The sequence below is a fragment of the Helianthus annuus genome, chromosome 4 (assembly GCF_002127325.2).
Source record: "Helianthus annuus cultivar XRQ/B chromosome 4, HanXRQr2.0-SUNRISE, whole genome shotgun sequence".
Lineage (NCBI taxonomy): Eukaryota > Viridiplantae > Streptophyta > Magnoliopsida > Asterales > Asteraceae > Helianthus > Helianthus annuus.
The window spans coordinates 170,115,356-170,134,171 of NC_035436.2; the positions used below are offsets into that span (position 1 = coordinate 170,115,356).

At 40.4% G+C, this 18,816-nt stretch overlaps 1 protein-coding gene across 1 annotated transcript; it reads left to right on the top strand.

The window, feature by feature from the left end:
* The first annotated feature begins 810 nt into the window (after nt 1-810).
* On the top strand, nt 811-13,562 carry LOC110933414. Its single transcript, XM_022176638.1, has 4 exons — nt 811-936; nt 1,079-1,145; nt 1,829-1,998; nt 12,081-13,562. Exons 1-4 carry the CDS (start codon nt 811-813, stop codon nt 13,560-13,562), a joined length of 1,845 nt encoding a protein of 614 aa, XP_022032330.1.
* The last annotated feature ends 5,254 nt before the right edge of the window (nt 13,563-18,816 follow it).

Below are 18,816 nucleotides of genomic sequence, written 5' to 3' on the forward strand. Positions count from 1 at the left end.
GAATCTGTACTTTGTATCATTTAGATCTCATAATTTTGAGATCTAGGGTTTCTGGTTGGGGTTTTTCTAGGTTGGCTAAGCAATAAAATTTTGTCACCTGTTTTGTCACTATTTCTGGTGTATTGGAGTATTTCTTGTGTTCAAGGTTCAGATCTATACCGTTTTACATGGTATCAGAGCATATCAGGCTCTGGATTATAGATCTAAGTCTTCCGCTGTTATAGGTTGTAGTATTGTTTACTGATTGTGGTCTATTTTTTTGTAGATCTGTAGTTCTTTGTTTGATCTTGGGAGTGTGACGGTGTAGATCTTGGTGAATATCTTCTCGATCTTGGTTTGTGAAGGCTGTGCTGGTCTCTGAAACCCTAGAAGGCTTCAGAGCAAACTGACCAGTTTATATTGTCTTCTTTGTATGATCTGTAACCCTAGAAGGTTACAGTTTTCATATAGCTTGGATTGCAAAGTTGTAAGATCGTTCTTGACTATCTCTCTTATTTTACAGCATCATATCAGTTGTGTCTAGGCATCTTGATTACGGGGCTAGAAGGACCGGCACTTGATCAAGTCTGTCTTTGTGTTGTCTTGTTGTGTCTTGCATTTGTTGGTTGTGTGCAACTGTATTATGATTGTCCAGGCACCTATAGAGTGATGAACCTGGAATCTGGCCTCTGATACAGTCTTGCTGTTGTCTATATTGTATCTTGTTAGTTATTTGTTTGTTGTTTGACTCTCTATTTGTGAATCTGTATTGTCTGTTTGTTGTGTTGTGATTCTCTGATTGTGAATCGTTGTTTGTTTTAGTTTGTAATCATGACAGATACTGATCCTAATGCTAGTACATCTCAGACTTTGATAAGTAAGTTAGATGTTGGAGATCCATTATATCTTCATCCTAGTGACTCGAGTGCTTTGACTATTGTTAGTGTTAAGTTGAAGGTATAAGGCTAGGTTAGTAGCAAAGGGCTTTAATCAAAGAGAGGGAATTGATTTTGGAGAAACATGTTCTCTAGTTGTTAAGATGGTGATTGTTAGAATTGTATTGAAACTTGCTATGAATAATGGTTGGCCTTTATATCAGCTTGATATAAATAATGCCTTCCTGTATGGGTCATTATCTGAAGAAGTATATATGTCTTTACCACAAGGTTATTTTAATAATGATAAAAATAAGGTGTGTAAACTTGTTAAATCTCTTTATGGACTTAAACAAGCTCCCAGAAAATGGAATGAGAAATTGACTTTTGTGTTACTTGATATGGGCTTTGTTCAAAGTTTGTGTGATCATTCTTTGTTTGTTTTAAGTAAAAATGATGTATTGGTTGTCTTATTGGTCTATGTTGATGATATTGTGATTACTGGAAACAGTTCTTCCGAAATCACAAGGGTTAAAAGGTGTTTAAGTGAAAGTTTTCAAATAAAAGACTTAGGTTTGCTTAAATATTTTCTTGGTATAGAGGTTTTATATTCCAATGGGTCAATTTGTTTGTCCCAAAGGAAATACTGTCTTGAACTTTTAAATGAATTTGGATATCTTGGGTGCAAACCTGTTGGGACACCAATTGAACAGTCTCATGTTGTTACAAGTAAAACTGAAAAGGATAAATTTTTTTTTTGGAAAATGTAAATGGGTTTCAAAAGTTAATTGGGAAGTTAATATACTTATCTTTAACTCGCCCATATATAAGTTATGCAGTTCAGTTTTTGAGTCAATATATGCACAACCCATGTCAGTCACACTTAGATATTGCATTAAGGTTACTAAGATACTTAAAGCAATGTCCAGGTAGAGGTGTTATGTTTAGGAAAATAAGTAATTTTGATTTGTCAGGATTCGTTGATTCAGATTGGGCAAAGTGTACTATGACTAGAAAGTCCGTTACTGGGTTTGGAGTGTTTCTTGGAGATACTCTTATATCATGGAAAAGCAAGAAACAAGGAGTTGTTTCTAGGTCTACGGCTGAGGCTGAGTACAGGGCAATGTGCTCAGCCACATGTGAGGTAATGTGGATTAAAAATGTTTTGTTGGAGTTAAGAGTAAAGTGTACTTTGCCTATTAAAATGTTTTGTGATAGTAAATCTGCTATTTCCATTTCATTAAATCCTGTTTTCCATGAAAGAACTAAACACTTCGAGTTAAACTTGCATTTTTTGAGAGAAAAAATTGCAAGTGGCATTATTGACCCACAAAATACCACTTCCTGCTGTAGAGGCGAACAACTAGACCATTGTCACACCCCTAAAATACCACCTAGGGAATGTCCCTATTAGGCGTGTGACATACCAACAACGAGCCACTAATTACATTGAACCCATACATATTTCAAAATAAAGTTCTCGATTATTAATAAAAATACCATCAACATGTTTAAGTGAAAACCAAAGTGTTCAGCGGAAGCAAAGTTAAACAATTTAAAAACCAATGTATAATATCAAGAAAATAACATGAATCCCTCCTGTCGACCCATGACCACTCCAGCTACTCCAGACAGCAAGTTCTAATGCAAGACATCTAACGACCTACAAGCATGCAAACAAGTGTGTCAGACAACGCTGGTGAGTTCAAAGTTTTGTTAATGCGTTTAGTTACCAGGTATGTGTATAAAACATTTCAACAGTTCAATAGTTCAATAATTTGATTTGATGTTGTTATTAACTCGATTGCCGCAGATGGCTACAAGATGTGTTTGCCCAACCCCAATGTCTCTATCAAAACATTGGTCATGCTTTAAGGAGATTAGTTCACGCCCGTCCTCCCCGGTATGGTGTGAGGGTGCCAAACCTAATAGCGCTATCAACTAATAACCTCGTTGCCTCCCCGGCAACTGTCGGTAGATGTAAGGGGTCTTATGTGATAGAAACTGAGTATAATAACAAACATCCCAATAAACAAGCGTTCCTCCCCGGAACGTTACCCGATATCCCTCCCCGGGATGCATGCTTGGAAAAAGAGCAGTGAACTCACCTTAGAGTGCTCGGTAGATTATGTTACTTGTTTAACAGTTGATTAAATACGTCCTATCATGATTTACCAGTAACAATCAGTTTAGTATTCACGTCTAACCACGTATTTCATCACAAGTTGCATTCATGAAATATATACACATAATGTCATGCAACAAGCAATAGTTGATGATGTAACACACTTAACCATAGCATACATTGTAACTATTACATGTACTAGACACTTGGTTCACATGGAAAATATATCACACCCTTTTACTGTTTGTATACGGCTCTACGGTTTGAGACTTTCTCACCCGAATGCTCACTGCACCGCCACACCTGGCCTCGTGCTCCTCCCCTGATTACCCGACCCAATAACACTCCCAAACCCAAGAAAACATTTAATCTATTGGTGGGTTTTAATTAACAAATGCAGCCCAACCTAGCAGGCCGGTAATACTGTTTAGTCCATTGATCGGAGGCTCGTCGCTACTGCATCCAGCCACGCAACCTAGCCCAGGTGTGTAACCGCCCCCTCTCACTAGGTGCGGCCCAACAGGATCCGCACAACCCATTCACTTGGCTGACTTTTTTTTTTGCGCAGCCCAGTTACCAACTAGGGCCCCATTCTCATCTACCAGCCCACATATTTGTGTAATTGGGCCACCTATTATGCGTTGGGTTATTACCAATTTCCGTATAACAATTCATCCAATATAGTTACAAAATTATACTCTCCCTAATTGTTATACATACCACAACACAATTTACCATCATAATTATTTCTATTTGTTCACTAACAATATTATAAGAATATCCACTATGTTTGATTAGATCAATGCTACACACATGGGCCGCCATTTTTTTTCTCATCCATAGTGATCAAGCCTTATCAAACCATGCACCTTCAATTCTATTGGACCATTAAAACTTCTGTTACATCAACATTAATTATGGGTCACACATTGATTACATGCACACATCATCGTTATCAAGCACATAAATTCATTCATGACTAATACCCAGATCTGATTGCTATTAGCCCTATATCACCGACCAACATCTCATAGCTTTCCTGATCACTTGTAGTAATCGGCTATTATAAGTTATTCATCAATGATTTCACCAATATACAATACCAACATATATACTCATGCAAGACGTATCCGTACGAAGCACTCACATAGTAATCATACAATCATGGACATAAGAAGTTTTATAATGGTAATATACTAACCTGGCGATCACACAAGAAAGAGAGCCAAGAAGGAGAGTTTCGATCCAACAGAAGTTGTCGTCGGTATGCGGTAGAAGGACTAGGGTCCCTAACAACTTGGGGTATGATAGCAACTTAATGAAACAAAACCCTTTCTATTGATATGAACCGCTACAGGAAGCTGTTGCCGGCCACCGAGTTGCAAGGGGTGCACTAGGGTTTTGTTTAAGTTGGTGTTCTCATGCTACGTAACTATATGTGCCTATATATTAAAATTAATGGCCGGCCCACAAAGCCAAACACCACTTGGGCGCTACCAGGCCCAACTTGTTTTCGGTGTACAAGAACTCACAATAATTAGCCTAATATAAAGTGTGGGTGCCCAACCATATGCACACTCTATTACCCGGCCCAAGGTAACATGAGTACGTTAAGCATACTTATAATATAGGCGGCCCAAATACGTGAAATACCAATCCGTTACAATACTTAACAAGACTATACTAGCATAACGCGTTATGCACAAAGTGAAGGGATGAATAACGAGAAGTTAGGATCACAGAATTAAACGACGCTGACCTGAAAGTTTGGGTTGTCACATCATCCCCAACTTGAAAGAAATTTCATCCCGAAATTTGACAAGTAAGCACAGAGGAGTGAAGTGATAAATCAAGATTATTGCAGGTTTTCCCAAGGTGCCACATCATCCCCAACTTGAAGAGGAATTTCGTCCCGAAATTCGCCAGTAGTACCAGACTTTGATTGGTCATCAGGAAAAAGTTGAGGATACTAAGCTTCATCTGATCCTCACGCTCCCACGTGAACTCGGGTCCACGTCTTGAGTTCCAACGAACTCTCACAATCGGGATTCGACTATCTTTACGCACCTTGACCTCCCGGTCCATGATCTCGATAGGTTCTTCGACAACTGTAACTTGTTGTCAATCTTGAGCTCTAGCAGGGGCATCACAAGTGTTTCCTCAGACAAACGCTTCTATAGATTTGAGACATAATGACTTCGAGAACGTTACTTAACTTGTCAGGTAACCCGAGTTTGTGAGCCATGTCACCGATTCGATCCAGAAATCCAAATATCCCAAGGCATTGTAAACTAAGCTTGCTACGTTTTCTATAGCGTGCCACACCCTCCCAGGGTGAGACTTCCAATACGTTCGCCTTCAGCGAACTCCCAGTGTTTCCTAAGCTTATCAGTTTCCCTGATGGTCACGCATTGCCGCCAAACGATTTTCGATCTGAGCAATCTTCCCAAGAGGTTCAACTACAACCTCTAGATCTATGATTAGGTTGTCACCCACCTTAGTCTAACTAGGAGGTTGGCATTGTCATCCATGCAATGCCTCAAACAGAGCTGTATGCATGCTAAAACGGTAACGGCTGCAGTAGAGCTCACCCAAAGATAAGTGTCCTTCCCAAATGTTTACTATAGTCAATCATGCACATGCTCGCAGCATGTCTTCATGTGTCAGGATGGTTCGTTACTCTGCCCGGTTGTCCTACAGTGATAAGTAATGCTCGTGCCTAAATGTGAGCCAAGGGTGTTGTGTAGTACCTGTCATAAATCAGGTATGGATCAAATTCAGGAGTACAGGATTTGGCACCTCGTGCCTCAATAGCCGCCTCTCTCAGAGGAATGTTCACAAGCTGTGAAGACTCGTCAGTTTCCTAGATTGCAAGAGGGCGTACTGGTTACATGAGACAATCAATGATCACCCAGGTGATATTTCTTCCGTTTTGAGTTGTAAGTAGACTAGCGACAAAATCTATGGCAGTCTGTTCTCATTTCCATATGGGTGTTTCTGGTTGCTAATACTCCACCTTGACCTTTCCACCAGTCAAGCATCATTCACATACATTGCCATGCGGGCCTTCATGCCTGATCACCAGTACGGGATGTATAAATTCTAAGATCTCTCATCAAAACCCAGATGATTAGAATATCGAGGCCGTATAAGTTGCCGTATAATGAGATCTACATTCGTTCCATGAGGTAGCGTATATCATCCGACCTGCCAAAGGTTGCTTCCCCATGCCCCGCATGGGTTCAACTTGAAAATTTCCTTCCTTCAGTTCTCCAGTTTGAACAGAGCGAGTCTGATCATGTAAGTTAAAGTCGATAGTGAGCTGTAAAGCTCGTACACGTTCAGGTTCCACAATCGAAATCATTCAAAGGTTCCATCCAACGATGTCAATACTTGATATAGCTCCTCCAAAACAATGGTACACAGGAGGCCCTTGTGATCGGTCTAAGTAACGCATCCGGTACCGTCCAAGTAATGCCTCCAACTTAAATCCATAGGCCATGGTTTCTACCCCCAGGTTGCGACGTGTGTAAATCTTCTTGTAAACGCACCGAGCAAGTTATTACTTTCTTCGTGTTGCGTCGGCGTGTAACTAGGACTCTGATTCGAACCGTCATGGTAAACCACTAAGTCACCCATACCCTCGGGTAAAGACGATGCTAAGTGAATTGTAGAGTTGGACTCCAAAAGCTAAAAAGACGTTCTACTGTTTTGTCTTCCACGAACACAGCACCCTGCTGTGCTAAAGGGGTCTAAACTGCGCGATCTTCGAAAATCCGGTGATGAATCTACGATAGTATCCAGCGAAACCAAGAAATCGCTGCATCCCTGAAGGAATCCTTGGTGTCGATCAGTTTCTAGCAAAATGGATCCTAGCAAGATCCATGTGTATTCCCACTTCATTGGTTACGTGATCAAATGCATCTCTTGAATCTAGATGTTACACTAAACAAGACTTCGCACGTAATGGCTCCTCCCTCAGGAGCCCTAAAATAAGATACAAATGTCGTCTATGATGTTCCTTCCTCCTGGAAATGATTCAACACGTTGTCAATAAGCATAGTTGATTCATGTGATCCTTGCAGCTCCCGGTGTGATGATTAGCCCAGAGGTTTTTGAATACAACGTCGCAATGGCCACCCTGCGTCTGATATGCCGTTGTAGGAACATTCTTCCCCCTGGATTCCCATCAGATGATAGTTCATTCGTTAGTCATTCCCCAAACGGAAGCTTGACCCTCGCACTGGTAGACAGGTTGCCAATACATGATCGAGGCAAACGGTTCTTAACTGTCTCCTTGTTCAGTTCTGGATAATCAGTACACATACGAAAAGGCTTATCTTCACGGATATAACTGGGGCTCCCCAAAGCGAAAAGCTAGGTCCGACAAACTCCTGTCCAGTATTTCTTGTAGTTGATTAAACAGTTCTTGCAACCCTCCTGTGCAAGATGGCACAATGTACGAGTATTCAGAGTTGCCTCTGTCGTGAGATCAACTGTGATTCCGACTAACAGTTGCGCAAGTAAACCTAAAAGTTCCTCGAGTAGCACACCGAGAGGAGTCACAAACAATTGGTGGATCCATGATCCTATTTTCCTCAGCCTGACAATCAGAAACAGTTGCTAACACAGCGGAGTAATCCCTTCGTAGACACTTCTGGCCTTCATAGCTGAAATGGCGCTAACTTTTGCACTACTCTGATGCTTTAGAACAATTAACGATTCTTCTCCACACAAAGTTTTCTCCTCACTGGGTATATCTGCGTGATTCATGGATAACCAATTCACACTAACTACTGCGTTGCAACCATCGAGGATAGTAGAAGGAAGGTCGACGTCGAACACTTGTCCCACAAGGTCATGTTTACACCCCCAACGAACATGTGAGATTTCATTTGACTTGCCATCAGCCGATTCCACATCAGCTTTGGTTTCAAGAAGTATCAGGGTCAAGCAGAATAGAGACGAAGTGAACAACTATCCATACAAGCTACTATGTTGCTGCTATGCCTGGCGTCGCCTACGCCAATCCTAAATGCCCTTCCACGAGCATCATTTCCAGTGTTGTTGTTACGGTTGCGAGGGTTCCCATTACTATCATTATTCCCTTGGTTGTTGACGTCTTGACTTAGCAACAGTCAATCCCTGTTAATGTCACCTTCGTTTCCATGCTGTAGACTACGATTACGAGTACCTTGATGTTGCCACGACTGTTGCCTCCAATGTCGTTGCTTGAAACGAACCCTACAATCTTTCACCATCAAAGTCCATCTTTTCACATTCTGTGCCACGCGCTACTCACTGTGCTGGTAGCCACATATTTCATACTATAATCTGTTGTCATCGTTTATGTCCAGGTTGATTCGTAAGAGTTGACTCTCTCGAGTCACTGACTAGAGTTAAGAATTCAATCGAAGTCAATTTGCTAGTGTTTGATGCCGGTAATCAGGGTTGTCCAAATACTGAGGTCGGTAAAATACTACACTCACCCTTTTGTCCATCGATCTAGCAATTCGATTGAGTAACACGCGGTATGCTGCGAGAGTGTTGCAGAAGTGATCACACTTCGGATTCTAAGACGTCAATACATAGAGTTCCAGCAAACGAAGAGAAGCGAGAAGGGTATAGACCAATCATTGTCAATTGTCATCGTTTATGTCCCGATTGATTCGTAAAAGTCGGCTCCCATAAGTTGTTAACTAGGGTTTAGGATTCATATGGAGTCAAATCGCTGATGTTCGTTACCGGTAACTAGGGTCGTTTAAATGCTGAAGTCGGTAAGGTACTACGTTTACCCTCTTGTCCATCGTTCTTCTAAGTTGATTAAATACTACACGGTTTGCTAGGCATTCAGATGGGTGTTCGGGGAATACTCGATAGCATCGAGATTCGAAAGGATTCAGAGAGAGGTGAAAAGGTCACATTCGAGTAGGAGACGATCACTGTTATGACTCCTACAAATTTATTACGTTACACACTGATCAAATAACAGAGCGGAATCCCTTCTTCACTTGTTAAGCATCACTGGGACTCACATGCACCCCACATTATTATTATGTGTGCACCCACAATAATATTGTGATTTGCATGTTCATCTCAGCTCCTCCTAACTCATGTCGAACGGCTCCTCAAACTCAAGTAGCAACAAAGAGCATCACAAAACGTGAGTCACGAATGTTTAGGGAAATACTACCCTATCAGTCATATAACACGTGCAAGTAATACGTAAATTCATACTGTTGTGTTAAACGTGCAATCACACACTAGTTACGTTGTACAATGAGTACACGAGAGACAAACCTTGTAATCTGGAGCTAAGTGTCATGGTCGTATTCTTTGTTGTCAAAACTGTTCGGTTATAGTCTGGTTTTATGAAAACGTTTTAAAACCAAGTTCACTATAACCAGTGGCTCTGATACCAAACTGTCACACCCCTAAAATACCACCTAGGGAATGTCCCTGTTAGGCATGTGACGTACCAACAACGAGCCACTAATTACATTGAACCTATACATATTTCAAAATAAAGTTCTCGATTATTAATAAAAATACCATCAACATGTTTAAGTGAAAACCAAAGTGTTCAGCGGAAGCAAAGTTAAACAATTTCAAAACCAATGTATAATATCAAGAAAATAACATGAATCCCTCCAGTCGACCCATGACCACTCCAGCTACTCCAGACAGCAAGTTCCAATGCAAGACATCTAACAACCTACAAGCATGCAAACAAGTGTGTCAGACAACGCTGGTGAGTTCAAAGTTTTGTTAACGCGTTTAGTTACCAGGTATGTGTATAAAACAGTTCAACAGTTCAATAGTTCAATAATTTGATTTGATGTTGTTATTAACTCGATTGCCGCAGATGGCTACAAGATGTAAGGGTGCCAAACCTAATAGCGCTATCAACTAATAACCTCGTTGCCTCCCCGGCAACTGTCGGTAGATGTAAGGGGTCTTATGTGATAGAAACTGAGTATAATAACAAACATCCCAATAAACAAGCGTTCCTCCCTGGAACGTTACCTGATATCCCTCCCCGGGATGCATGCTTGGAAAAAGAGCAGTGAACTCACCTTAGAGTGCTCGGTAGATTATGTTACTTGTTTAACAGTTGATTAAATACGTCCTTTCATGATTTACCAGTAACAATCAGTTTAGTATTCACGTCTAACCACGTATTTCATCACAAGTTGCATTCAAGAAATATATACACATAATGTCATGCAACAAGCAATAGTTGATGATGTAACACACTTAACCATAGCATACATTGTAACTATTACATGTACTAGACACTTGGTTCACATGGAAAATATATCACACCCTTTTACTGTTTGTATACGGCTTTACGGATTGAGACTTTCTCACCCGAATGCTCACTGCGAGCCACACCTGGCCTCGTGCTCCTCCCTTGATTACCCGGCCCAATAACACTCCCAAACCCAAGAAAACATTTAATCTAGTGGTGGGTTTTAATTAACAAATGCAGCCCAACCTAGCAGGCCGGTAATACTGTTTAGTCCATTGATCGGAGGCCCGTCGCTACTGCATCCAGCCACGCAGCCTAGCCCAGGTGTGTAACCGCCCCCTCTCACTAGGTGCGGCCCAACAGGATCCGCACAACCTATTCACTTGGCTGACTTTTGTTTTTTTTTTTTTGTGCAGCCCAGTTACCAACTAGGGCCCCATTCTCATCTACCAGCCCACATATTTGTGTAATTGGGCCACCTATTATGCGTTGGGTTATTACCTATTTCCGTATAACAATTCATCCAATATAGTTACAAAATTATACTCTCCCTAATTGTTATACATACCACAACATAGTTTACCATCATAATTATTTCTATTTGTTCACTAACAATATTATAAGAATATCCACTGTGTTTGATTAGATCAATGCTACACACATGGGCTACCATTTTTTTTTCTCATCCATAGTTATCAAGCCTTATCAAACCACGCACCTTCAATTCTATTAGACCATTAAAACTTCTGTTACATCAACATTAAATATGGGTCACACATTGATTACATGCACACATCATTGTTATCAAGCACATAAATTCATTCATGACAAATACCCAGATCTGATTGGTATTAGCCCTATATCACCGACCAACATCTCATAGCTTTCCCGATCACTTCTAGTAATCGGCTATTATAAGTTATTCATCAATGATTTCACCAATATACAATACCAACATATATACTCATGCAAGACGTATCCGTACGAAGCACTCACATAGTAACCATACAATCATGGACATGAGATGTTTTATAATGGTAATATACTAACCTGACGATCACACAAGAAAGAGAGCCAAGAAGGAGAGTTTCGATCCAACAGAAGCTGACGTCGGTATGCGGTAGAAGGACTAGGGTCCCTAATAACTTAGGGTATGATAGCAACTTAACGAAACAAAACCCTTTCTACTGATATGAACCGCTACAGGAAGCTGTTGCCGGCCACCGAGTTGCAAGGGGTGCACTAGGGTTTTGTTTAAGTTGGTGTTATCATGCTACGTAACTATATGTGCCTATATATTAAAATTAATGGCCGGCCCCCAAAGCCAAACACCACTTGGGCTCTACCAGGCCCAACTTGTTTTCGGTGTACACATGTGTCCAAGATGGGCTTCGAATGTGTGTGAGTGCACAAGAACTCACAATAATCAGCCTAATATAAAGTGTGGGTGCCCAACCATATGCACACTCTATTACCCGGCCCAACGTAACATGAGTACATTAAGCATACTTGTAATATAGGCGGCCCAAATACGTGAAATACCAATCCGTTACAATACTTAACAAGACTATACTAGCACAACGCGTTATGCACAAAGAGGAGGGATGAATAACGAGAAGTTAGGATCACAGAATTAAACGACGGTGACCTGAAAGTTTGGGATGTCACAACCATCCCACCCACCTTGATCAACACCATTACCCATTCAGTCCAGTTCCATGGTTTACGAGACGTGGACCCACATGCTCATCTGACTAGATTCGGTAGGGTCTGTAGTACTTTCCCCCTTACGGGCGTCACTGAGGAGGCCATTCATCTTCGTTTGTTTCCATTCTCACTCACTGATCAGGATGCTATCTGGTTGGACTCCCTCCCACAGGGAGCAATCACCACCTGGAATGATCTCCAATCTAAATTCTTACAGAAATACTTCCCACCTTCGAAAACCGCTCGTCTTAGAAATCTCACATGTGCATTCACTGAGCAGCCAGGGGAGTCTTTCTACGAAACTTGGGATAGGTTTAAGGCGCTGCTAAACAAGTGCCCACACCATGGGCTTGAGGAGTGGAGAGTCGTGGAGAAATTCTATAATGGCGTTTCTGAAGCGACTAAGAGACTGCTTGACTCCACAGTAGGAGGCAACATGATGAAGACCAGTACTTACACCGAGCCAGGCTTTGGGGGCGTTACTGCTGCCCCTAAAGGTATTCATACGGTAGATTCTAGTGTATCTTTAGCCGCCCAGGTCGAATCCTTGACAAAGATGGTTAAGGACATTCAGGTTAAGATTAGCTCTAAGTGTGAGGTGTGTAGAGGTGGGCATGAGACGATAGATTGCCCGGTAGGATCTGAGGACGAGTTGAGTTTTGTTCAAAACCAGGGATGGGGCCAGAGTTACAACTCTGGATGGCAGCAACGCCAAACCTCGAACTGGCGAGGCGGGAATCCCCCTGGATTCCAACCACGTCGGAGTCTCTTTCAGACCCATGCTGATGGGCAAAGTAGTGGAGAGCCTAAGTCTGAGCTGAGTGAGTTTTTAAAGAGGAACGAGGAGAGCCAGAGTAGGACGAATAAACTCCTAGAGTCGATAGTGATGCAGGGTGAGGCTAGACATCAGGAGCAGCTTAAGAAAAACCAGAAGTTTGAGTTGATGTTTAGGAATCAGGGGTCCACCATACAGAGTCTAGAGACGACCCTAGGAGAGATGGCTAGTAAGATGACTGAGAGGCCCGCAGGTTCATTCCCTAGCCCCACCCAGCTTAACCCTAATGCCCAGTTACATGCCGTGTTCACATGTAGTGGTAGGAGCACAGGAGTTGTTGATGAGGGGTTTGAGATAGAGAAGTTGATAGAACCTGAGAGGGTTGTTGAGAAAGAGATAGAAATGGAAAAGGTAGTTGAGAAGGTAGTTGAACCAGAGGAGAAGAAAGTAGAAGAACCGGTTGAAGTGTATGAGCCCATTCCTCCATACCCTATGAGACTTTTGAATAAGGAGCAAATTGCTCAGTATAATGGGTTTTTGGAGATGATCAAAAAGCTCCACGTAGACATTCCCTTCCTTGAGGCTTTGGCTAAAATGCCTAACTTTGCTAAGTTTCTCAAGGGACTCTTGCTCAATAAGAAGAAAATTGAGGATCTTTTAATTATTACATTGAGTGAGGAATGTTCTGCGGTGATCTCAAACAAACTTCCCACAAAGATGCCAGATCCAGGAAGTTTCACCATTCCTTGTGAGATAGAGGGTTATGAGTTTAGGACTGCTTTGGCCGACCTAGGAGCTAGTATAAATGTGATGCCGTATTCTATGTTTAAGAAGCTTAAGCTAGGATAGCCTACCCCGACCTACATGAATGTTCAACTCGCCGATCGTTCAGTGAAATTTCCTAGAGGGATAGTGGAAAACGTGCTAGTGAAAGTGGGTAAGTTTGTGTTTCCCACTGATTTTCTTGTTCTAGACATGGGCGAGGATCCTAGTGGACACTCCTGTGTTTCACTCATCTTAGGTCGTCCATTCCTTTCTACCGCGAAAGCTATAATAGATGTTCATGGCGGTAAGATAACTCTTGGTGTCACTGATGACACGGTTACATTCCATGTTAATGGAAAGAATGCCGAGAAGGTAGGGACGCCCTCGGTAATTAGGCAAGAGTTAAAGGGAATTGGAGAGGTTATAATGGAGAGTGATAGGAAGAAGGAGAAGCATGTTAGGTTTAAGGAAAAGGTGGAAGTAGTAGGAGGTGAGGTTGAGTTTAAGGATAGTTCTTGGAGTTCGGTAGAGGAAGATGAACGGGGAGAGTTTAGTTCGGGAGGTGTGAAGGAAACTAAGTGTGGGGATGGTATTTTAGTGTGTAACTCGAGGTATAAATTCCCCATGAGCGAGCATAAATCGAGTTGGTTTGATGGCGACTTTTGGAGAAAGAAGGGTTTCGATATGAGTGATTGTTTTAGAGGCCATAGTGAGAGTTTTAGGGGTGAGTTTGATCTTTATGATCCCCCGTGAGTTATGATAACTTGTTGTAGAATTGTATATTTTTTTTTTGTAGTGTTTCGTATTTGTTTTTTTTTATTTTGAGTCTTAGTTAGTCCGTTTGAGTCAGTCTTGAATCGGTACTGCTTGGTTTTTTTTCTTGTTTTTGTTTATGCAGGTTTGAATATGTACCACCCATACTCAATCGCCATTCGGGTGATTTCGGAGCTGTACACCAATTTCAAGGAATTTACTAAGTGTATAGTCAGAGTCAAATACGTTCGCGAAGGAAATGCTATACGGTCGTATACGGGTTCGGATTGATGACACGCGCGGTTGGCACTGATTTTTATCCTAACCAGCTAAGTCCTTTCCGATTCTTTGTATTTTTGTATATTATATTAGGATTTTATTTCGTATTTTTTTTAGTGGTCTTTCATTCTACATTGAGGACAATGTAGAGTTTAAGTGTGGGGATGGGAGACTGCGTCTTTTTAGCTAGATTTGGGTAAAAAAAATGAAAAAATCAAAAAAAAAAAATGAAAAAAATTTGAAAAAAGTGAAGAAAAAAAGTGAAGAAAAAAGTGAGGTTGTTGTGAGTCCCGGTCCTTTAGCGCGTAGAAAACAAAAACCCTTTCCAAAACGTTGGTCAAAAACGGTTTAATTGTCGAATTTACGAGTCGAGGGCGCATGTTTCTTTAAGTTGCGGGATTGTAGGTTGACTGAATCGGTTTTCGGGAGTAAAAGGTTTTGGGATGCCTAGGATAGTGGATGGAGCCGGAGAGTTAATTAGTTGCGGATTGTCAATATCGGTAGCCCTTATATTCCATATGATAGTGAGATTTGAGCCTTTACATGTTTCATATATATGATCACTATTTTCGTTTCACGTGTGTTTACCTACTTGTTGCATTACTTTAGAACTTGTGCGTTTTGATACAGTTTGAGACCTTCGGTTAGTATTTGGCATGGATGTGATAGAGGCAATAGGATCACCCTATTTGTGTAGCCTTTGTGTTTGACCCGTTTCGCCATTACCTTTAGACACCACTTTGAGCCTGAAACCATTCGTTTGTTACCCATTGTTAATTTGATAGTCGGATCGTGTTATGTTATTGTTATTGTTATCTTGAAAATGAAAAAAAAAAAAACAAAACAAAACGAGAAAAAGAAAAAAAAAGAAAGAAGAAAAAGAAAAAAAGAAGAATAAAGTTGTGGGTCAAAATGACCAATATGTTAGTATTTGTTTCGTGCTTATCCGGTTTATCGTGTGATTATGTGTTTAGCCACTTATTCTTAAAAAAAAAAAAAAAAAAAAACTACCTTTCGCCCTTACCTACCCGTTAAAGCGCTCTTGATCCGTGTTGAATTTTAACATTTAGCTGGAGAATTTTAACATTTAGCTGGAGATCTGATTGACGTACAAGCTTATGATAGTATGCTTCATAGTTTGGTTTTGAGAGTTCACTCAAAATTACATATTTATTAGCCGAGAGATGAGTGATATTGTGAGGGGTGTTGACAGTGCATAATTGATTGCTTGAAGGTGAGAAAAACTTGATTTGGTATGCCCGGTTTTCATTTAAATATTATGATTTGTCACCTTTTGAACATTGTAAGTCTTGCGAAACCGCTGTGTTTGATGATTTCGTAGTTCGCGTTATTAGTTTGAGACTTGCGTTATTGTTAAGTGTTTAAGTTGACATGTTGCTTGGGATTTTGCTTAGGGACAAGCAAATGGTAAAGTGTGGGGATATTTGACGTGGTCTAAATTATACATATTTTATATGAATATTTCCTACACTTTTGAATAGTTTTTGGGTTGTTTTTATTAAAATCCACTTGTAGTTGGTTCATATTTGGATTTTAATGGGTTTAAAAGAAAATGAGCTAAAATGGTTTAAAGATGACATTTAATGGACATTGAGGTTAAAAGGAATTCAATTAAAAATTAATTATGGAGTTAATAAAGAAATGTTTTGAAAAGAAAATTCTTGCTAAACCACACGTATATCAAATGAGAAAGGCATGAATAGAGTTGAATGAGGTTTAATGGCTGAACTAATTAATCTTTGAACATTCGAGATGTGAATTAAATGTATCATTGATTAGTTTTTTTTGTTGGTGCAGATGTAATAAGAGGCCATGATATAATGATTTTAGAGCATCTAGTGAAAGGCATAATAAAAAGAAAAGAAGCTGATGCATTATTTGGATATTAAAAATCAAAACCCTAGTGGGATCAAATAAATGGGGCCACCTATCATTGTTTTCGAGGAGAGCATACAACAGCAAAAAAAGGCATAGGCAGCAGCTACTTGGGAGTTAAGAAAATGAGCTAAAATGGTTTAAAGATGACATTTAATGGACATTGAGGTTAAAAGGAATTCAATTAAAAATTAATTATGGAGTTAATAAAGAAATGTTTTGAAAAGAAAATTCTTGCTAAACCACACGTATATCAAATGAGAAAGGCATGAATAGAGTTGAATGAGGTTTAATGGCTGAACTAATTAATCTTTGAACATTCGAGATGTGAATTAAATGTATCATTGATTAGTTTTTTTTGTTGGTGCAGATGTAATAAGAGGCCATGATATAATGATTTTAGAGCATCTAGTGAAAGGCATAATAAAAAGAAAAGAAGCTGATGCATTATTTGGGTATTAAAAATCAAAACCCTAGTGGGATCAAATAAATGGGGCCACCTATCATTGTTTTCGAGGAGAGCATACAACAGCAAAAAAAGGCATAGGCAGCAGCTACTTGGGAGTTAGGCCGTGAGGTATGGGGCTTGGGTTGGGGCGTGAGTTGGGATAAAACGCTCAAGCCACCATCCTGGGTGGGCTTGGGTTGGGGCGTGGCCTCTTGGGGCTTGGCTTTCAAGCCGGGCGTGGCGCGGGGGAGCAATGTGAGTTGGCGAATTGTGATTGGCCCATTAAAAGTAGCCGTTGGCTAGCCGTTGGGGTAGCCGTTGGGGGCTACTTTTTTTTAAAAAAAATTTGAATATGGCATGTGTTCTTCGGTATGCTAGGTTCACATAATGATATTACCATCATAAACCACTCGCCTCTTTTCAATGATCGGGTAAATGGTATAGGACCCAAAGGAAGTTTCTTTGTAAACGGGGTTGAGTACGTGTACGGTTACTACCTAGTTGATGGGATTTACCCAGAGTGTGGGGTTTTCGTAAAATCGTTCACAAGACACGGTACCACAGATCCAAAGAGATTAAAGTTTAACAGGGTCTAGATGGCTGCACGTAAAGACGTCGAGCGAGCATTCGGTGTTTTGAAGAAAAGGTGGCGAATATTGGCAATGCCTTGTCGACTATGGGACAAGGATCAGATTGGAAACGTGATGTACACATGTATCATTCTTCACAACCTGATTTTGGAGGATGAAGGTAGAGCGGTCGTTACCTACTATGATGACGATGACCCCCAACCAGGTAACGTAACAGAAGAAGATAAAGCGGCAAATGAATTTTTAATAAAGTCAAGGGATATACATCAGAACCTTCGAGCTGATTTGGTGGAACATGTTTCAACGATTCCTGGGTTTGAAACCGACGAAAACGACGAAGAATGACTGTTTTTTATTTGGATAATTATTATGTATGTTTATGTATTTAAAAAAAAATAGGTATGTTTATTTTTTATTTAGTTATAAATAAAAATATATATAAAAAAATGTTGATGTAGCTAGGCCACGCCGCCCAGCCACGCCCAACCCAAGCCCCACCATCAGTGGCGGACATATAGTGTTAATAGGGGTAGCACGGGCTACCCCTCAACCCCGTCTTCATAGTGTAAAAATACCCTTTAAATCCATTTCCGTAGTGTATAAATACCCCTCAACTCCGTTTCTGTTATATAAAGGATACCCCTGATCCTAAAAAAAATTAGGATACCCCTAACTTTTTGGGCTGGTTCCGCCACTGCACCATACCCCTAAAAAACTTGGCTTTGGGTTTGTAATATTCAAGATCCACGTGTCACCAAATGCCCAACCCAAGCCCCAACATACCCCATGGTCTTAATTTGGAGCAACAGGCAATAGAAGATTGGCGGCAGCATTGACATTGATTCGAGAACAGGGATTATTAATTTTTTTAGCATCAGACAGAAAGTACGGCGGCAGAAGGATAAATTTATTAAGCTGGCTAGTAGTTTATTTATTTTATCTTTCATGATGAACCGTATTTTTGATTGTGTTTTCGTTTTGTTCTTGACTATGGGTAGCTAAACTTTTTATGGTTGCTTAGGTTTGATAAACTAGATGATTGTTTGAATGATTAACTTTTGGTTTTGAATGGATGTGATGATTTACATGATATAATTTTTGAACCTGATTCTAATTATTTGTGTGTTGGTGTTGATTGGCTTAATAATTTATTTATTGGTTCCATTGCTCTAGATACTTAGAAATATACTTTAGAGCCGGGAGTCAGTCTAGGTTGTAATTTTTCAGTCTAGACCTTGAAGGTGAGAAATCTAATTCAAGTTTAATAATTATTAAAACCAATTAATTAAAACGTGCAATCTCTTCTAGAGGTGAGAAATCTAATCTAGAATTGCTAGGTTATTAGCTGGGCGTTGATTGGCAGTTTGGGTGG